This window comes from Protopterus annectens, chromosome 13.part0 (genome assembly GCF_019279795.1).
Source record: "Protopterus annectens isolate FY-2018-M chromosome 13.part0, PAN1.0, whole genome shotgun sequence".
NCBI lineage: Eukaryota > Metazoa > Chordata > Ceratodontiformes > Protopteridae > Protopterus > Protopterus annectens.
Window position 1 is genome coordinate 965,374,092 of NC_056747.1, and position 22,334 is coordinate 965,396,425.

Here is a 22,334-nt window from a genome sequence, read left to right on the forward strand (position 1 = left end):
CTAGTTTGTCCAGATGTCCTCTTTGTGGATTCATTCTCTGTATTGATATCGGCACTCATCGCATTAGCTTTCTGCTGAGGTTATTGCACTCTGTTATACAGTTTATTAATCTGGTTTGACCTAAGTTCATCAGCTTTATTACTGTAATGGGATAATATCCAGCCTGCTTGATGGTTCATGCTGGCCACCAGTAGTGTGTTTCATGGGGTTAATTTCCACACTCTCAAACATTACAACATGGCTTAGACTTGAGAGTTTTTAAGTTTCTTGGCATGTTTCTGTTGGACAAAATGTCTTCAAAATGTTGAAGGAGCACTATAACCTTAACTTCAGTTCCTCAAACTGAAAGAGTGTCTCGTCACAAAGGCAGTAGCTTAAGAGATCTACTTCCTGGAAGCTGCAAAGAAACATATGTTAACTAGTCACTTTGATAACCTTTTGCTTGGCCGTCTTGGAAATTTTCTGCACATAAGGTTTTTCGCACTTTCAGTATGATCCCTTACTTGGTAATGTTTGTCATTTTGTGTTTTTTGTCCTGAATGGAATCTTTCAAAAAAAAAAAAAAAAGATGCAGAATCTTTCTTTTGGTATGGAAATTTGCTGTCAACAGTTCCATGATGGATTCCTGCAGCATGAACTGTGTATGTTTTAACAGACCAGTTTAGTGTTAGAAATAGACATTTGTTGTAAATGTGAATTTCATTTGGGGATTGTTTACTTGCACTTTTCTCACTTTGTCTTCTTTCCTGCCTTCCTGTTATGTCCTGCACAAGATCTAAGGCTTTGCAGTTCCCAGACTACATGGTGTGTCATCATCTGTAGTTTTAAAGTTGAGAAATTCCTTGCAAAATAAAAGAATTCATCTGAGTTAATTTTGCCATGTCAAAAATGTGAATGCGTCAGCATCACACTTGACGCATGAAGGTGCAGTTTCAGAGCTGTGCTGCTGCAGTGATGCATTCACTGCTAACCTGGTTTTTATTCCTGTGATCATGTAGCAGAGAGCGTTTATTTTTACAATGATGATGTTGGATACCGGATTGTGTCTGCGTGTATATATAGTGTAGTATCGGTAAGTAATGTGAGTGAGGTATAGAGATGGTCGGGTTCCCCCTTAAGTGGTGAGATACTTTCAGGCAGTTTCAGAACTTGTTTTCCAAAAAAACATTTTGTGGGTTTAGACAACCGTTGCCTCATTAAGTGATGTACTCCTAGAATTTTTGCATGCCAGCTTTTACACAGATTTATGCACTGGTAGTATTGTTTTTATTTTTTTTTTCAAATTTCAGCTTAGAAATTACTTAATGCTACAGGGGATGAAGCCCTAAGTGTAGTGGTGCTGTTTCAGTTGGTGTAGAGGTTCTGGTTGTGGAGGAGCTGATGAAGGGGTGTGGGAATGAGTGACCTATGTTCAGCAGTCCTGGGGTTGGGGGGTGGGGATTTGCATACAGCCATGGCACATCTTGGTGTGGACTGGGAGTGTCTTCCCGTTTGTAGGCGTGCTACTGCATTCGTGGAATGAGTAAGTTTATGAGAGTGGTAGATGATGGTACATCATCATTCTCACTCCACCCAAGATAGCCCCCCCCCCACGGCCTTAAATGCATATGTGATGCCTGTCCCTAGCTGTTACCTTTCAAAGTGGAAATGGTTTGTCTTGTAGGCTAGGACTGTGAGGTTGTTCTCTCACTGGAGTGAGAGGGCGTAGCCACAGGTTTCATCTGGGATTCCCTGTTTCTTCCTGTATCTACTGGGTGGGGGGGGGGGCAGAGCAGGGGTGAGCGGAAAGTACAGTAGGTTAGATGGTAAATGAGCAATAAAAGGTAATAGGGGGGGCCAAAATAGACTTGTCAAAAAAAATGGTTGCCTATACCAGTGTAGTAGCGTTGTTGCAGGAGAAAATAAGCAAAGCTTTGATGTAATGGGTGTCCTGCTTTCCAAGCCCATCCAGACTACAAGCTGTTGCATGATGTTCTTCATGTTTCACTGTTGCAGTCATTATATTTTGGTAATCCTGCTGGCAGATTGCCCTCATTCAGCCTGAATCCAAAGTGTTGGGTCCATTTTCTTCAGTCTTTCTTGCCGTGTGGTGCCTGAAGCAGAAGCAGTTTGCAAGTGCTGGTCAGCCGACTCCAGAGATTTTCGAGTTCGAATTTCATGTCCGAAGTCTTCTATAAAGCTAAGTAACACATTGGGGAAACTTTTTTCTTGCTCCAGAACCGATGTCAGAAAAAGTTAATAATTGTATTTCTTGTGGGAAGCAAATACCTCATAAGGACTTTCATTCTTACTGTGTTCCTTGCCTAGGCCCTGATCATATCTTTCTGGGTTGTCGGTTTTGTGCTAGATTTAACCATCGCACTATTAAGCGTCGGTATGATTTTGCCTTAAACTACTTTGGTCACAGTTTTAATTATCCAGAAATGTCGTCGGAAAGCCATCCGACTACCGGAGTTCACAAAAAATGCAAAGAAAAAGAAAGGACGCCGAGGCCCAAAACCACTGACGAAGCTTCTCCTAAGCCAGTCGCCAGTTTGCAGGTTCTCAGTGAGGTGCTTTTGCAGCCCCTGACGACCACTACTTTAGAGTCGCAGGCCGCTACCGACTCCCACGTGGAGTCGGCCATGCCGCTGGAAACTCAAAAGTATTGGAGCCTCGGATGCTAATCCTTCAGATGGGTCCGAAGCCGCTGAGCAGGCACCGGCTTTGGAGGGTGTATTCAGACCCAAACATCTATACATTACACTGACATCAAAGGTAAAGACTAAAACTCCTTCAAAGGCAAAGAAGCAAACTCAAGAGCCACGTGGACAGGCCTCCATGCCCAAAAAACAGATGCTCAAAATGGCCGAAGACTTGATTACCTTGATCAGGAGTTCCCATCCCCCTCCTGATAAGAGGCCTAGGCAAGAAGACTGACTGTGAATCTTCAGATCAGGTTTCCATTTCTTCTGATTCCTCTTCTGATCAGGAATATTCTTTTCCCCCATGAGGATTCTGATGCTGAAGAATCCATTCCTTCAGCTTCTCCTCCTGAGGACTACTCTTTTGGGGAAATCTTACATACCATGAGGGAGCATTTCCACTGGGAGAGCCAAGATTTTTCAGAATCTAAAAAGAGGCTCAGGGTTTTCCTGATGTTCATCGTGTTACCCTGCTGCAGTCATCACACTTGGGTTATCTTGTCGTCAGGCGGTCCCGCAGTCGGCCTGAATTCCAAAGTCTTGGTCCGGTGTCAGTTGCTGTCGTCTCTTCCCTGATGTCAGTGCGCCAGGGGTGTATATAATGCATCCGACGCCATTTTCTTCAGTCTTTCTTGCCATGCAGTGCCCGAAGCAGAAGCAGTTCGCAAGTGCCGGTCGGCTGACTCCTGAGATTTTCAAAGTCGAATTTCAGATCCAAAGTCTTCAATAAAGCTAAGTACCCCGTTGGGGAAACTTTTCTTGCCTCGGACCGATGTCAGAAAAAGTTAACAATTGTATTTCTTGTGGGAAGCAAATACCTCATAAGGATTTTCATTCTTACTGTATACCTTGCCTAGGCCCAGACCACGACGTCACTGGTTGTCGCTTTTGTGCTAGGTTCAATAAGCGTACTATTAAAAGACGCTTTGATTTCGCATGACACTACTTCGGTAGAAAATGTAACTACACAATGCCGTCGGAGCAACCGACTACCGGCGGGCACAAAAAAACGCAAGGATAAGGACAGGCAGCCTAGACCCAAGCCAGACACAGAGGCCTCGGCTGGGTCGGTCTCCGGTTCACCGGTTTTCAGTGAGGCTCCTATGCAGCCCCTGGCTACCGCAGATTTGGAACCAGGGACCACTTCGGAGCCTTTGACGGAGAGTGTTAGGCCGAAGCAGCCATTTTGTTTAGCCCCTACTGACGACACTGCAGAAAGAGATGTCGGTGCTGCAGAAACACCTTCGGTTTCTGAAGGTGTCTTCAGACCGATGACGTTTACCATAAAAACGTATCCTAAGCTTAAGACTCCTATTAAACCTAAAAAGACTGCACTTCAGTTCAAGGCCCCATGCCTAAGAAACAGGTGCTTAAAATGGCGGAAGAGTTGATCTCTTTAATCAGGGGTTCCCAACCCCCCACCCCGACAAAAGGCCTAGACAAGAGGAAGATTATGCCTCCTCTGATCAAGTGTCTATTTCCTCAGGCTCCTCTGAGGACCAAGATTACTCTTTTCCCCCTTATGAAGATTCTGATGCTGAGGATTCCATTCCCTCAGCTTCTCCCCCTGAAGACCACTCCTTTGGGGAAACTTTACACACTATGAGGGAACATTTTCACTGGGAAGGTCAGGACTACTCTGACTCAAAGAAAAGGCTCAGAGAGTTTCTTTTACTCCCCCAGCACAGACCTCTTGCCATCCCCCCAGTTTTAGATATTGTTGATGATGTTTACTTAGAATCTAGTTTGAATCCAGATTCTCTGCCACCTGCTCCAGCCAAACCAGACATATATTATATATTATAGAGTGCCTGACTCCCACAAATTCCTTTATAAAAGCCCTGTTGCTGATCCAGAGACTATCTCCCAGGGTCCCAAAGGGTCTGTTATACGTAGGCATGCTTGGTCAAAGGAACAAACTCTGCCTGATCATGTTAAAGCAAAGCTTCTAGATGCTCCCTTACAGCAGGATGTCCTATCTGGAGTTAAAGCAGAAGAAGTCTTAAAGAAAATCGAGGATAAGGCAAAATCTATGCAGACAGTCAAAGATTTTCTACAGGTACAGTCCCCTCGCTTCAGCAGGAATTGGCCAACAAAAAATTGGTCCTTTCCAGCTACTGACAGACCACAGAGGGGTAAATACAAATGCCCAAGAGGCAGAGGGCAACCACAAGCCCAATTCAAACCTCGACAATGGGGCACTGCAACACAGAAGGGAGGAGAAGACAGGCCCCAAACTACTAGAAGGCAAACTCAATGGCTTACACCTCATGTGGCCAAGCAACACTCTCTTGGCAGCTCCCTTGGGAGGAAAACTAGCACTTTTTTCAGACAACTGTCACATCGTCACAAAGGACAAATGAGTCCTAGACATAATTTCACGAGGATACAGATTCCATTTCCACACCTTGCCAACGAAAAGAGGAATGCCACACCTGCCACAAAATCAATGGGCAGAGGCACAAAAACAAATTACAGCTCTCATGGACATGAGAGCCATTCAACTGGTACCTACATGGGAGCAAGGCTAAGGATTTTACTCAAGACTCATTCTAGTCCCCAGAAAGGACCATGCCTGGAGACCAATTCTGGACCTTTCATTTCTAACCGCCTTCTTACTAGTACCCAAATTCAAGATGCTAACACTGCAGCAGCTTCTTCCCATGTTGGGCAAGAAAGCATGGCTAGTAACATTGGACCTCAAGGAGGCATACCTGCATGTCCCTATCAGACAAAGTTGCAGAAGATACCTCCGTTTCATTGCAGGTTCAACCATTACCAATTCTCTGCACTGCCCTTTGGCTTATCCACTGCGCCCAGGGTCTTCACAAAATGCCTGGCACCAGTAATTGCATACTGCAGACAAAGAGGAATTCAAATATACCCATACCTGGACGACTGCCTCATCCAAGCAGAAAACAAGGACATCCTCTTACAACATCTGGCTTTTGTAAAACATCTTCTAAGTTGCCTGGGGTACACAGTAAATGAAAAGAAATCAAAACTAGTACCCTCACAAAATATGACATTCCTGGGGCCAGCTTGAATACAACGGCCCAGAAGGCTTATCTGACGCCAGACAAACAACTACAACTGACTCAATATTTCAAAACAATGGCAACAAAGACCCAACTCCCTGCAAGAAAAATTCTACAGGCCTTGGGCTTCATGGCATCTTGCATACTACTAATACCATTTGCAAAGCTGCATATGAGGAAATTACAGTGGTACCTAAAAAGCGTATGGTCTCAACACAGCCACAGCTTGTACACAATGATATCTCTCATTCCCTGCCTTCAACAAGAGTTTCTATGGTGGTCACAGGCATGTCACCTCAACAAGGGTCAGCCTTTCACCTTGCCCCCAGCCAGGCAAACTGACAACAGATGCATCGGACTACACTTGGGGGGCACACATGGCAGGACGGTGCGTTCAAGGCATATGGACTGCAGATCAAAGGAATCTGCACATCAATCAAAAAGAGATGCTAGCTGTACAGAATGCTCTGACAGCCTTCAAGAACCTATTACATCCAGGACAACTTACAATAAGGACGGACAACACCACAGTAATGTGGTACATAAACAAACAAGGGGGTACACACTCCTACCCTCTATGCAGGCAAGCAGTGACCTTGTGGAACACAGCACTGGCTTACCAAGTTCAGTTACAAGCTCAATTCCTGCCAGGAAAAAAGAACACATTGGCAGACGACCTCAGCAGAAACATCATGGATCCCCACGAGTGGAAACTGGATCCACAAGTATTTGCAATGATAACTCAAAAATGGGGCCTCCCAGACATAGACCTGCTTGCCAGCCCCCCAAACTATCAGCTAACAAAATTTTGTACAAGGACACTTCACCATCAAACTTGGAAAGTGGACGCACTCTCATTCAGTTGGAAAAAACTGACAGTATATGCCTTCCCTCCATTGCCTCTTCTCACAAAGGTGCTTCTGAAAGTCAGAAAGGAGAGACCACGACTGATACTCATAGCCCCAGACTGGCCACGCCAGCACTGGTACCCACTATTAAGGAATATGGCCCAGGGCCCACCTTGGATTTTACCACAAATTGCCCATTTGCTCACACAGCAAAACAATCAGATTCTACACAGCCAGCTCAAAACCTTAAATTTGGCTGCATGGCAAATCACCTAAGCATCCAGCCGGCTCCTCTTCCTCAAGCAGTTATGGATGTTATTCTGGAAGCTAGGAGGCCCAGCACCAGGAAGGCATACTTGGACAAATGGAAAAGGTTTTGCACCTGGAACCAAGCTAAAGGCCAAAATACCCTTCAGCCTCACATGCCTCAGATTCTACAGTGTTTAACTGAGATGTTGCACAAACGACTTTCTTTTTCTTACATTAAAATCCACGCATCAGCTATTTCAGCCCACTACAACTCGGATCCACCCTTATTTTCGCATCCATTTCTAAGGCAGTTCCTCAGAGGGGCAAAAAACATTAAGCCCCCCAAGAGAGCACCTACACCAACATGGGACCTCAATTTTGTTCTGGATAAACTTGCGCTATCTCCCTTTGAACCAGCTTTCTCTGCTGATCTAAAGTTTATATCATGGAAGACTGCCCTGCTGCTAGCAATAACTTCAGCCAGAAGAGTCTCAGAGCTGCAGGCACTAATGGCAGTGGAACCTTTCCTCATTTTCCATCAAGACAGAGTTTCTCTACGAACTAATCATTCCTTCATGCCTAAGGTGGTATCCAGTGTGGCTTTAAATCAAACCATCCACTTACCCACCTTCTTTCCAAATCCACAGAACAAAGGAGAAAGACTCTTGCATTCCTTGGACATTCACAGGTAACTTCGTTACTACTTGGATAAAACTAAGGTTTTCAGAAAATCTGACCAGCTCTTTGTATCCTATGCTACAGCTTTGCAAGGGAAGGCTATATCAAAACAGACCATTTCCAAATGGATAGGACATTGCATTTGTTTTTGCTATACCCATCATGGGAAACCAGTTCCTGCTACCACAAGGCCCCACTCTACCAGGGCAACAGCTACATCTACAGCCTTCCTCAGGGGGGTCCCAACCAAGGAGATTTTGGAAGCTGCAACATGGAGTTCAGTACACAGCTTCACCAAACACTACCACTTACCACTTTACTCTAAGACTAGAGCTGGCTTCGCCACTGCAGTTCTGCAGGGCCTTCTAGCCTCCGCTAACCCTCTTTGACTCCTCCTCCCATCCTTAGCTTTGGGATTCTACCCAAGTGTGATGACTGCAGCAGGGTAACACGATGAACATAGTACAGTTTTGTACCTACCATAAATGTAGATGTTCGAGTGTGCACCCTGCTGCAGTCCAGGTTACCCTCCCTCCATCCCCTCTGATCTAACTGACTAAATCTTTACAATACCTTCCTGATGTATTTGCTTATAGCTGGAGGGATGTTGTGTTTGTGCTAAATTTCTTAAATTGGTACTAATTACTGACCACCTTTTTGGGGGCACCTGACATCTGGGGCAAGAAAAACTGAAGCAAATGGTGTCGGATGCATTATATATACCCCTGGCACACTGACATCAGGGAAGAGGCGACAGCAACCGACGCCGGACCAAGACTTTGGAATTCAGGCCGATTGCGGGACCGCCTGACGACAAGATAACCCAAGTGTGATGACTGCAGCAGGGTGTACACTCTAACATCTACATTTATGGTAGGTACAAAACTGTACTTTACTACCCCAGCACAAGCCACTAGCCATCCCTCCTGTGTTAGACATAGATGTGAATCTTCAGATCAGGTTTCCATTTCTTCTGATCAGGAATATTCTTTTCCCCCCATGAGGATTCTGATGCTGAAGAATCCATTCCTTCAGCTTTTCCTCCTGAGGACTACTCTTTTGGGGAAATCTTAAGTACCATGAGGGAGCATTTCCACTGGGAGAGCCAAGATTTTTCAGAATCTAAAAAGAGGCTCAGGGATTTCCTGTTACTACCCCAGCACAAGCCACTAGCCATCCCTCCTGTGTTAGACATTGTAGATGTGTTTTCGGAGTCTAGTCTTACCCCTGACTCCTTACCTCCAGCTCCTGTTAAGCCTGACAGATATTACAGGGTTCCTGACTCACATAAATTCCTTTTTAAAAACCCTGCTGCAGACCCAGAAACTATTTCTCAGGGTCCCAAGGGAGTCGAGGCTTCCGCTGCAAAAAACCCTACCTCTTCTGACAGGGATTCCAGGGCACTGGATAGATGGGGGAAAAAAGGTTTACACATCTGCTACCTTGGCTATAAGGGCCTTAAACTGTCAGTTTCATATGCTCAAATATCAGCAACATGTCATGTCATTGCTTAAACAGAAAATGTTGTTAAACTCTGAATGTGCAGAAAACAAGGAAATGCAGGATAAATTGCATGCAGCTGAACAAGTTGGAAAGCATACTTTGCAATGTGATTTTGATTCTTTAGAGGCCTGCTTGCAGAGCTGCAGTTACAGGTTCTGTAATTAGAAGGCATGCTTGGTTAAAGGAACAAAATCTGCCTGATCATGTTAAAGTTAAATTATTAGATGCACCTTTACAGCATGATACTTTGTTTGGTGTTAAGAAAATGGAGGACAAGGCTAAATCTATGCAAACGGTCAAAGATTTCTTACAAGTACAGCCACCTAGGTTTAGTAGACACTGGCCAACAAAGAACTGGTCCTTTCCTGTGTCAGACGGACCGCAAAGGGGCAGACCCAGATGCCCTAGAGGCAGATCCCAGGCGCGAGGTTCATACAGGTCAAAGCAATGGGGCGCTTCTACCTCCAAAAGTGGAGAAGACAAATCACAACCTTACAGGAAACAGTCCAAATGTCTTCTCCCTGGCAGTACCCTTAGGGGGAAAATTAGCACTTTTTTCTCAAAACTGGCACATTATAACCCAGGACAAGTGGGTTCTAAATATCGTGTCACAGGGCTACAAGTTCCATTTCCATACCCTGCCAAATGCAAACGGCTGGCCAGATCTGCCAAAAAATCAATGGGCAGAGGCACAAAAACAAGTCTCATCCCTCATGGACATGAGGGCCATTCAGCAAGTGCCAGAGCAAGAACTGGGACAAGGATTTTACTCAAGACTGTTCTTGATACCCAGAAAGGACAAGGCCTGGAGGCCAATACTGGACCTATCGATTCTGAACACATTCCTGGATATACCAAAATTCAAAATGTTAACTTTCCAACAGCTTCTGCCCATGCTGGGCAAGAACGCTTGGCTTGTAACTTTAGACCTAAAAGAGGCACACCTGCAGCTCCCAATAAGGCAAACATGCAGAATATACCTCAGATTCAAGGCTGGCTCAATGCATTACCAATTCTCTGCCCTGCCCTTTGGCTTATCTATTGCGCCCAGGGTCTTTACAAAGTGCCTGGCACAAGTAATTGCATTCTGCAGACAAAGAGGAATACAAATTTATCCTTACTTGGACGACTGTCTAATTCAAGCAGAGAACAAGGAAACCTTCTACAGCATCTGGCTTTTATGAAAAAACTCCAACATGCCTAGGATACACAGTCAACGAAAAGAAATCAAAACTAGTGCCCTCTCAAGAGATAATATTCCTGGGTGCAAGCTTAAATACAACTGCCCTGATGGCTTATCTCACGCCAGACAAACAAAGGCAACTGACTATCTACTTCAAAATGTTAGCAACAAACGCCCAGTTATCTGCAAAAAAAAGTCTGCAGGCTTTGGGCTTCATGGCATTCTGCATCCTTCTAATTCCATATGCAAGACTGTATATGAGGAAACTTCAATGGTACCTAAAAAGTGTTTGGACTCAACATTGCCACAGCCTGGAAACTATAATTACTCTCATTCCCTGCTTATAGGTTCATAGGTTCATAGGTTGAGGGCATTTACAGCCCATCGCTTTGTGGCTTAGGCCACCCCTTTAGTATGGGGAACTCATATACCCATATTTTTCTGTGCCCTGTCGAGCAGTGACACTGAGGTAATCCTGGTATATCTGGTATATCTCATGTATCTCCCATCCATTGGTCAAGATTTCTCTTGAACAAGGCCAGCGAGGTGCTCTGCCTCACACATGTAGGGATTTTGTTCCACAGCATAGGAGTCTTTGGGTGATGAATCTATCCCTCCAGCACGCCCTATTAATAGCCGTGTCAAGGTTTAGTCTCCCGCCCTTGTGGCTCTGATGGATCTAGATTTTGAGGTGAAGCATATTCATCAAATCTGGGTTTGACATGGCCTTGTATGTTAGGCAAAGGTCACCTCTGGCAAGCTGATGGAGCGCAAGCGACTGAATAGAGCTGGAGTTCTTTCAGTCGGGCAGCATAGGACAGATTTTTGAGACCCTTTATCCTTTTGGTGAGGAACTTTGTGGCCTCTCCAGCTGCTGCAAGTGTCGGGTCAGATACATCCGAATGGGGCATTGTACTCAATCATTGGTCTGATGAGTGATGAGTAAAGGAGACTATGACCTCCTTGATCTAGATGAGAATCCCTTCATGATAAGGTGGGCAATGTAGAAGGTCTTCCTAACTACTTTAGCTACATGGGTGTCGAATGACCGACTACTATCAACCTGGGTCCCCAGGTCCCTGATAACTTCTTCTGTGCTCAGTGGATTGCCACCTATTTGGTAGCTAGGGTAACCTTGTTTTTCCCAGGGTATGACTATGCATTTTTGGCATTTAACTTTAGGCCGTGGCTCTGGCACCAGTTATCCGCTTCTGTGAGACCCTTCTGAAGGATATCTGTGTCAGATGTTTTCTACTATGGCGCCCAGTTTGCAGTCATCTGCAAACTTTGTCAGCCATAACCCTCCTGTGTTTGCTTGTACTTCGAAAAAGTAGATAAACAAGAGTGGGGGCCAGGACTGAGCCCTGTGGGACACCACTTGTGACAGGCTTTGAGTCTGACATGGCGCAGCAGCTCTGACCCTGTGGGTTCTGTCATCAGCCAGTTTGCCAGTTTGCAACCCATCTTGTGATGTATGGGTTGACATTTAAGCTGATGAGTTTTTCAATGATACCCGAATGGGGTATTGTATCGGCCTTAGCCAGATCGAGGTAGGCTGTATGGACTGCCTTTCCCTCATCAATGGCTTTGGTGACTTTCAAAAAGTCAACCAAGTTTAAAAGGCATGATCTGCCTTTTGACAAGCCAAACTGGGTTGGATCCAAAGTCTGCAAATTCCTATGTCTTTATTTATGAGGTCCATTATGATCCTCTCCATGGCTTTGCAGATAAGGCTTCAAGCAAGCCCACTGCCGGGTCAGGGGTCCAGGGTCGGTGGCGGCAATCTTGGTGAGTGTGGTACCACAGCTTGCGCCACCCCCTGGGTAAATGATCCAGAGGTAAGACTTTGATTAAACAGCTGTCCTAGCTGTGGGTTTAATTCTTGAGTTCATGGATGGCACACACAGCCGGGGACACCATCAGGTCCATGGATGCTGTGTTTTTTTGCTTTGGAGAGATTCTCTCACTGGGCGCTGGAGATGTTTGGGGGGCTGCTTTCGTTTATATAGATATCTCTCCTTTGGGGGGGAGAAGTTTGCACTGAACCTGTCAGCCAGTATGTTGGCAATGTCTGTAGGATCAGTAATCTTCACATCATTTTGAACTAGCTCTGAGCATATCTGGGAGTTTCCTCCCAGGTTTCTAACATAGCTAAAGAAGGCCTTATGATTGTCTTTTGAGTCTTTAGCTATTTTTCTCTCGAAATTTGCTTTGGATGATTTTATGAGAGCTCTTAGTTTTTTACTTATAGTGATCAAGGGTGTCTTACCTTTTAAGGATTTTGCTCTATCTTGTAGTAGCTTCCTCCTTTTGTTGTAGAGTTTGTTTATGGCTTGCAACAGGAGTTTCGATTGTGGGCAAAGGCTTGTCACCAAAACAAGGGACAGCCATTCACATTACCCCCAGCCAGGCAGACACTAACAACGGATCCATCAGATTATGCCTGGGGGGGCCCACATGGCAGGAAGATGCATTCATGGAACATGGACCTCAAACCAAATACATCTGCATATCAATCAAAAAGAGATGTTAGCTGTTCAAATTACCCTGACAGCCTTCAAGGACCTACTTCATCCAGGACAACTACTGATAGGCAGACAACACCACGGTCGTGTGGTATATAAACGAGCAGGGGGGCACACATTCTTACCCCCTTTACAGACTAGCCATGACTTTGTGGGACACAGCATTGACTTACCAAGTACATCTGCAGGCACAATTCCTGCCACAAAAGAAAAATACTCTGGCAGATGAACTAAGCAGAAACCTCATGGATCCCCACGAGTGGCAGCTGGATCCACAAGTCTTCAGCATGATAACAAGGAAATTGGGATGCCTCGACATAGATTTATTTGCTTCCCCTCACAACTACCAACTAAAGAGATTCTGCACAAGGATTTATCACAGACAAGCATGGAAAGTGGACGCCCTATCCTTCAGCTGGAAAAACCTATCAGTATACGCCGTTCCCCCTCTGCCTCTCCTTCCCAAGTTACTCCTAAAGGTCAGACAGGAGAAGCCAAAGATGATCCTGATTGCACCAGACTGGCCCCGCCAGCACTGGTACCCAGTATTAAGGAGCTTGTCTCAATGCCCAGCTTGGACTTTACCTCAAGTACCGCATCTACTGTACCAGCGAAACAATCAGATCCTGCACAGCCAGCTCAGGACTTTAAACCTGGCAGCATGGCAGATAATGTAGTCACACAAAACACACCTCTCAGCAAAGCTGTGATGGATGTCATTTTGGAAGCCAGAACGCCTAGTACTAGGAATTCTTATGCTGGGAAATGGAAGAGATTCTGTGCTTGGAACCAGGCACAAGGAAAGTACAGTTGTGTACACCTACCATAAATGTAGATGTTCGAGTGTCTTCACTGTTGTAGTCATAACTGTAGGGTGTTCCTGCCGGCAGGCAGCCCGAGGTCGGCCAGAATCCCAAAGTCTGGGTCCGGCGTCGGCTGTACAAGCCAGTACCCTGACGTCAGCACGCTCTAGTACATAGCCCTCAGCCGACGCCATCTTCACTGTTGCAGTCATAACTGTAGGGTGTTCCTGCCGGCAGGCAGCCCGAGGTCGGCCAGAATCCCAAAGTCTGGGTCCGGCGTCGGCTGTACAAGCCAGTACCCTGACGTCAGCACGCTCTGGTACATAGCCCTCAGCCGACGCCATCTTCTCCAGCCTTTCTTGCCCTAGATGTCAGAAGTCCCCAATAAATCATAAATGAATCCCACTAGGAAACACAAATACACCACAAAAAGAGAAAAAGAGGGGATAGGAGGAGGAAACCAACTGCAACAGTGAAGACACTCGAACATCTACATTTATGGTAGGTGTACACAACTGTACTATGTTCATCGTGTTTCACTGTTGCAGTCATAACTGTAGGGTGGAATCCCAAAGCAGTGAAAAAAGGGAGGAGGTTTAAACAGAAGAAGGGGCAGCAAGAAGACCCTGCAAAACAGCAGAGGCAAAGCCTGCCCTGGTCTTAGAATACAAAGGGAGATTGTAGTGCTTGGAAAAGTATGCACAGAACTCCAAGTGGCAGCTTCCAAGATATCCTTGGTAGGAACTCCCCTGAGAAAAGCTGTAGAAGTAGCAGCTGCTCTAGTAGAATGACTTCTCACAGTACCTGGAAATTGTTTCCCATGATGAGTGTAACAAAATCTTATTCCATAAGAAATCCATTTGGAAATAGTTTGTTTGGAAATAGCCTTTCCAAGAGAACTGGAGGCAAAAGAAACAAACAATTGGTTAGATTTTCTGAACTCTTTAGTCTTGTCCAAATAAAATCGTAACTGTCTGTGCACATCCAAGGAATGCAAAATCCTTTCCCCTTTATTCTGAGGATTAGGAAAAAAGGTAGGAAGGTGAATTGTTTGATTCAAAGCCACTTTCGAAATCACCTTAGGCATGAAAGTAGGATTGGTTCTCAAGGATACTCTGTCCTGGTGAAAAATAAGGTATGGTTCCACAGCCATGAGAGCTTGCAACTCTGAAACCCTTCTGGCAGAAGTCAAAGCTAACAAAAGAACTGTCTTCCAAGATAAAAACTTAATATCTGAAGATGCAGCAGGCTCAAAAGGAGGTAAGTTTTTCTAAAACATAATTAAGATCCCAAGCAGGAACAGGAGGGGTCCTGGGAGGCCTTAAATTCTTAGCCCCTCTCAAGAATTGTCTCACCAAAGGATGAGAAAAGACAGGGGGATCAGTATTGAAATGAGCAGAAATAGCAGAAGCATGAATCTTAATGGAAGAAAAAGAAAGTCCATTAGACAAAAGATCCGAAAGGTAAAGCAAAATAGAAGAGAGATCAGGTACCAGAGGGTCCAAGCCTCGGTCCTGCATCCAAATGCAAAATCTCTTCCATTTAGAGGCATAGGATTTCCTAGTGCTAGGTCGTCTAGCTTCCAAAAGAACATCCAAAACTTGTTTGGGAAGACTAGAAGAAATCAAATTCATTTGAAGAGCCAAGCTGCCAGGCAAAGGGTCTTGAGATTGGAATGTAGCAACTGACCCTGATGCTGGGACAGAAGAGAAGGGTTCAGAGGAGAATCCAAGGAGGCTCCAAGAACAGGTGCTTTAAAGTTGGATACCAAAACTGTCGAGGCCAATTTGGAGCAATCAAGATGAGGAACTTGGGCTTGTCCTGTTTTATCTTTAGTAATATCCGAGGAAGAAGAGGAAGAGGAGGGAAGGCATATCCCGAAAGGTTTCTCCAGCTGAAGGACAGGGCATCCACTTTCCAAGCTGTTTTGTGGAATGACCTGGTGCAAAAGAGAGGCAGCTGATGATTGAGATGGGATGCAAACAGATCTATCCGGGGGCATCCCCAAACTGCAGTAATCCTGTTGAATAAGTTGGTGTCTAGCATCCATTCATGAGGATCTAAAATGTTCCTGCTCAGGCTGTCTGCTAAGAGATTCTGTTCTCCTGGTATGAATTGGGTCTGGAGATGTAGATTCAGATTTAGAGCTGTGTCCCATAAAGCCATAGCTAGTCTGCAAAGGGGGTACGAATGAGAACCCCCCTGCTTGTTTATGTACCACATGACTGTGGTGTTGTCTGTGTAAATCAAAAGAGGTCCTGGATGCAAAAGGTTCTTGAAGGCTAGAAGAGCATTTTGAACTGCCAACATTTCCTTCAGATTGATGTGCCAGTGAAGATGATCCTTTGTCCAGGTTCCCTGCTGGCAATTGCCTAGAAAATGTGCTCCCAAGCATAATCCGAGGCCCCTTGGTTATGATTTGAGAAGGTTGTGGAAGGCGGAAAGGCTTTCCTTCGTTTAACGCACACACCCTGGACCACCAAAGGAACTCCTTCTGGAGGCAGGGGATCAGAGGAATCAGAGTGTCCAGATCGTGGTAATGCTGCGACCATACACTTTTCAGATACCATTGAAGCTTTCTCATATGAAGCCTTGCATTTGGAATCAACAGAATTCAGGAAACCATGTAGCCCAGTGCCGGCAGGAATTTCCTTGCAGTGAGCTGAGGTAGAGTTGCCAAAGTCTTGAAAATTGAAGCCAGCTGTATTTGTTTTTCTGTAGTGAGGAAGGCCCTTTGTAAGGTTGTATTTAAGAGGGCTCCCAGAAATACCATTTGTTGAGAAGGGATCAAATGTGACATTTTTGTGTTCACTGAAAATCCCAGTAGGAGGAGAAGACATTGAACAAAATCCAGATGTTGAAGTAAAAGATCCTTGCTGTCTGCCTGAATAAGGCAGTCGTCCAAATAGGGGTAAATCTGAATCCCCTGGAGTCTGCAATAAGCCACTACTGGTGCCAGGCACTTGATAAAGACTCTGGGCGCAGTAGATAAACCAAAGGGCAGTACAGAGAATTGAAAGTGTCTCGAACCTGCCTTGAACCTGAGGAATTTCCTGCGTTCCTGCCTGATGGGAATGTGTAAATAAGCTTCCCTTAGGTCCAATGTCACCATCCAGGTGTCCTGAGAGAGCATTGGAATCAGCTGCTGCAGAGTAAGCATCTTGAATTTTGGAATTTCCAAAAAGGTGTTTAACACAGAAAGGTCCAGAATAGGTCTCCATGAGCTTTGTTTTCTTGGAACCAGAAACAGTCTTGAATAAAAACCTTTTCCCATCTCTGAGAGTGGAACAGGCTCTATGGCTCTCATGGCCAGAAGAGCATCCACTTGATCTAAGGCCTCTGACCACTGATGTTTTGGCAGATCTGGCCAACCGAAAGCCCTTGGCAAGGTATGAAAGTGGAATTTGTAGCCTTTTAAAATCACGTCCAATACCCATTTGTCCTGGGTAATATGAGTCCAATTTCTGTAAAAGAGAAAGTTTTCCTCCAAGAGGGGCATCCAGGTAAAGAGGTCCTGTAGCCCAACCGAGAGAGTCATTGAGCTTGCTTTCTTTGAGATTGGGATCTGTCTTCTCCCCTTCTAGGTGAAGAAGCAGTCCATTGTCTCGATCTGTAGGAGGCCTGAGCTTGGCCACGACCTCTGGAGCGTCTATATCTTCCCCTTTGAGGCCTGTCAGACGTGGAAAGGACCAATTTTTGGAGGGCCAATTCCTGGAAAATCTAGGAGGCTGAACTTGCAAGAAATCTTTCACAGTTTGCATAGATTTTGCCTTTTCTTCCATCTTTTTAATAACCTCCTCAGCCTTAGATCCAAAAAGAACATCATGCTGAACAGGGGCATCTAATAATTTGGCCTTAACCTGTTCAGGCAAACTTTGCTCACGAAGCCAAGCATGTCTCCTGATAACAGTACCAGAGGCTGCGGCCCTGCAAGAAGCATCCAAAGCATGAAAACCACAATGCAAGCTATGTTTGTTCGGTTGTTCAGTTGCATGCAATACATCCTGTAGTTCCTCATCTTCTGCACATGCAGGAAGGGAGGCAAGCTTTTGCTTTAAAACAGACAAAAGAAATTGCTGATACTTAAACATATGAAACTGGCAATTTAAAGCCCTAACAGAAAGGGTAGCAGAAGTATATACCTTTTTGCCCCACCTGTCTAAGGCACGAGAATCCTTCTCAGAGGGAATAGGATTCTTTGAAGTAGCAACTTTAGCAGCCTTAGAACCCTGAGATATAGTTTCAGGATCTGCAGAAGGATTCTTAAACAAGAACAAATGAGACTCAGGAACCCTATAAAACCTATCAGGCTTAGAGGGAGCAGGAGGCATGGAATCAGGATTCAAATTAGCCTCAGAAAAAGCATCATCCACAATGTCAAGAACAGGAGGGATAGCCAAAGGCCTATGTTGAGGAAGAAGAAGGAATTCTCTAAGCCTCTTCTTGGAAGCAGAATAATCCTGACCTTCCCAATGAAAATGTTCCCTCATCTCATGTAAGGTTTCCCCAAAAGAAAAATCTTCAGGCGGAGAGGCAGAGAGTCCTCAGCATCCGAATCCTCATAAGGAGGAAAAGAATATTCCTGATCAGAGGAAGAGACAGAAGATATAGAAGCCTGGTCAGAGGAATCCATAGGAACATCCTGTCGAGGCCTTTTCTCGGGGGGGGGGGGGGTGAGAACCCCTAATCATAGTAAGCAAATCTTCAGCCATCCTTAACAATTGCTTCTGTGTCCTAAGAGTAGATTCAGAAGTAGCTTGAGCAGGAGCTTTGGACTTAACAGGAGTCTTTGTCTTTGCCTTTGAAATAGTAATGTGAGTAGGCCTGAAAACCCCCTCAGAAGCCGGTACCTGCACAGCGGTTCTGGACCCATCCGAGGGAGCGACGTCCGAAGGTCCTGCAGCAGATAAAATAGAAGGCCTTGATGGCTCCCCATGGGAGTCCGTATCAAGCCATCGGTTCAGAAGTGGCGGACGACAGGGGCTGCAAAAGTGCCTCACTGACGACAGCCGAACCGGACGCCAGCTCCAGCAGCAACGAGTCCTGTTTGGACCTCGGAGGCCTGTCCTTGTCTTTGGCGCTTTTGAATTCCGGTAGTATCCGGCGACATTCTATAATTGAAGCGTCTGCCAAAGTAATTCAGAGCCCAGTCATTCGCGTTTGATAGTACGAATTAAACCTGGCACAGAACCGACAACAAGAAGCGTCGTGGTCAGGGCCTAAGCAAGGTAGACAGTAAGAGTGGAAATCTTTATGAGGTATTTGTTTCCCACACGTAATACAATTATTAACTTTTCTGACATCGGAGGAACAAGAAAAAGATTCTAACGGGTACTTAGCTTTGAGAAGAGAAGTAAGAACTTCGGACCGACAACAACCAAAAACGCTGTTCGAAAATCACCAACCAACGACTTGCGAGCTGCTTTCCACCGCACGGCAAGAAAGACTGGAGAAGATGGCGTCGGCTGAGGGCTATGTACCAGAGCGTGCTGACGTCAGGGTACTGGCTTGTACAGCCGACGCCGGACCCAGACTTTGGGATTCTGGCCGACCTCGGGCTGCCTGCCGGCAGGAACACCCTACAGTTATGACTGCAACAGTGAAACACGATGAACATCAGATACAGCTGTGCCAAATATTCCTCAGATTTTACAATACTTAACTGAGATGCTGGACAAAGCCTATCTTTCTCATCTATTAAAATTCATGCCTCTGCCATTTCGGCTCATTACAATGCAGAGCCACCAATCTTTTCTCATCCCTTATTAAAACAGTACCTCAGGGGCGCCAAAAATGTAAGGCCTCCAAGGAGATCACCAGTGCCTGCATGGGACCTCAACTATGTCTTGGAAAAACTCACCCTGCCTCCTTTTGAGCCAGCTGCTACTGCTGATATAAAGTTTTTATCTTGGAAAAAAGCTTTGCTCCTAGCAATAACTTCTTCAAGATGAGTTTCAGAGCTACAGGCACTCATGGCTGTGAAACCTTTCATCATTTTTTATCCAGACAGGGTCGCCCTGAGGACAAACCCAACATTTATGCCTAAAGTGGTGTCCAGTGTGGCTCTTAACCAAACCATTCATCTGCCAACTTTTTATCCAAATCCGCAGAACAGGGAGAATTCTGCATTCTTTGGACGTACACAGACAGCTTAGATTCTACTTGGTCAAAACCAAAGTTTTCAGAAAGAACAATTACTAGTGGCTTATGCTGCAAGATCACAAGGAAAGGCTATCTCAAAGCAGACTATTTCAAAGTGGATAGGCCACTGCATTTGTTTCTGCTACTTATACCATGGCAAGCCAGTGCCTAAGGGCATTAGGCCACATTCCACCAGAGCTGCAGCCACTTCAGCAGCCTTTCTCAGGGGAGTACCAACCAAGGACATTTTAGAGGCAGCTACTTGGAGTTCAGTGCACACCTTTACAAAGCACTATCATCTGCCACTCTATTCTAAATCCAGGGCAGGCTTTGCCACTGCAGTTCTGCAGGGCCTCATAGCCGCTCCTAATGCTGTTTACCTCCAGCCTCCCAACAATAGCTTTGGGACTCTACCCAAATGTAATGACTGCAACAGCAAAACACGAAGAACATAGTACAGTTGTGTACACTTACCTTAAATGTAGATGTTCGAGTATATTCACTGTTGCAGTCCAGGTTACCCTCCTGCCATCCCCCTCTTTTCTGCTGGAACTTATCTTTCCTTCTCTGATTTATACAGCCTATGTGGTGTATTTGCTTGTAGATGAAGGTAAAGTTTATATTGCTGCATGTAGTTTTATATGTATAAATTTTGGCTACCCTTTTATGGGGCACCTGACATCTGGGGCAAGAAAAACTGAAGAAAATGGCATCAGCTGCTTCTTTTATACCCCTGACAACTTCACGTCAGGGAAGGAGCGACAGCAGCCGACGCAGGAACCAAGACTTTGGAATTCAGGCTGACTGAGGGCAACCTGCCAGCAGGATTACCCAAATGTAATGGCTGCAGCAGTGAATACACTCGAACATCTACATTTATGGTAAGTGTACACAACTGTACTTTATCTTCTTAACCTCCTCTCCACTTTCTACGTAGAAACATTCTGGTAACAGCTGTGCCTCTGAGAGAATTGTGTTTAGTTACATCTAAATGCACACAAAAAATGTTTGTAGTCTGCAGCTTGTGGCACTGTACACTGGTGTTCATTTTGTTCTTTCATTGCTAGCTGTCTGTCCTGGTTGTCTCTTATTATTATTATTATTATTATTATTATTATTGCTTTTTTTTTTTTTTTTTTAGAGGTTTTGTTTTCTGAAGTTGATAAGCTTACTTTGAAAAGCTACTCCTACTATTAGGAGTGAAACTAGCAAACACACTGCATGAGAAACAAGTGATACAGAATGTCTAAAACACTGAATTTTGGATTTAGGCAAATGAGTCCTGCAAGTGCAATGGTTGGAAAAACCCAAACCCTGCTACTGCACCAAGGATGGACCTACAGCAGCCTGCCGCCAGCCTGAGCGAGCCCTGTCGCAGCTGTGGACATGCATTAGGTAATTCTTCCTTATGCAGCAAATTGAATTGTATGGAAAGCATGCCTTTGCTTTTGGTACATAACTTGACAATTATGTGCATATGTATGTGATATTTGTTTTTAATAAATAAGATTAAAAGTAATTAAAAAACTTTTGTCAGTATGTATGGAATATATGTGTGTGAATGCTTTTAATTTATTCAAGTCTTTTGCATTTCTAATACCATGATAGGAATGGACCTCATTTCTAAGTCAAAGTACAATTAAAAAAAGAAATTTTTTTATTGTTTTTTAGTTTTTTTGTGGGTTAACCCAAAAAAACCTTCAAAACACCCCAATTGCCCAAAATTTTTTGCTCCTTTTCCTTTTAAAATTTTCCAATTTTTTTTTTTATTTAAAAAAGTATTTAGTAAATTTAAAATTAAATAAGACTTTTTAAAATTTTTTATGGGAACGTTTTTTAATGGGGGAAAGGGCTTGGGACCTTCTTCCACTTCCCTTATTTTTGTAAATCCTGTTTTTTTTATAAATTTTTTTTTCAAGTTAAAATTTCTGTAATAGCTTAATTTTAAAAAGCCCCTGCCCCTTTGTCCCCTTGGTTTTACAAAAAGTTAAAAGAAAACTTTTTAAAACTGGGATAGTTTTCAAATTTTAAAACAAAAAATAAAACTTTTATTTTAAAAAAGGCCTTTTTAAATTGGTAGGAATTTTAAAACCTTTTTGCTCTGACTCTAACCAAAAAGGTTTTTGGCAGTTTTTAAAAAATTTTGTTTTTTTTAAAAATTTTTTTAATGTTTTGTTTCATATTTTTTTTTTCTTTTTTTCCAACAAATACGTAAAGGGGATTTCTTTTTTGACAGAAATTTTGATGAAAAATTTTTATGTTTTTTTGTTTAAAAAGGAAGGGAAGGCCCCCCTAAAAGATTTTTTTCCCCCTGAATTTTTTTAAATTTTTTCCCGTGTTTTTTTGTTAAAATTTTAATTACCCAAAAGGGGCAATTTTTCAGATTGCCCCGAATTAGGGCCCCTTTTATTGCTGGGCCGAAAAGGGTTATTTATTTTTTTTCCCGTTTGGGTTAAAAATGTTTTTTCATAATGAAGAAAACCCCTGAATACCCGACCTTTTAAGGGAATGTTTTTTCCCTGGGTCCCGCATTCAAAGGGAGAAAGGGTGCTTTTTACCAAAGTTATTTTCAAATTGGGACCTTGGGTAATCTTTCCCATTTTTTTTGCCATTATCCTTTTTAAGTTTTATTAAATTTGTTTAAATTTCAATTTGGAATTAATAAAACTTTTGTTGAAAACG

The 22,334-nt window shown here is 44.2% G+C and overlaps 1 protein-coding gene across 2 annotated transcripts in view; it reads left to right on the forward strand.

The window, feature by feature from the left end:
* The window catches only part of KAT2A (lysine acetyltransferase 2A), a 647,704-nt gene that overhangs the window by 68,487 nt on the left and 556,883 nt on the right, over positions 1-22,334 (forward strand). For both annotated transcript variants that reach the window (XM_044054728.1, XM_044054730.1), the window contains exon 2: positions 20,924-21,047. In XM_044054728.1, the coding sequence (XP_043910663.1) occupies positions 20,924-21,047 (124 nt within the window). The remainder of the gene's footprint in view (positions 1-20,923; positions 21,048-22,334) is intronic.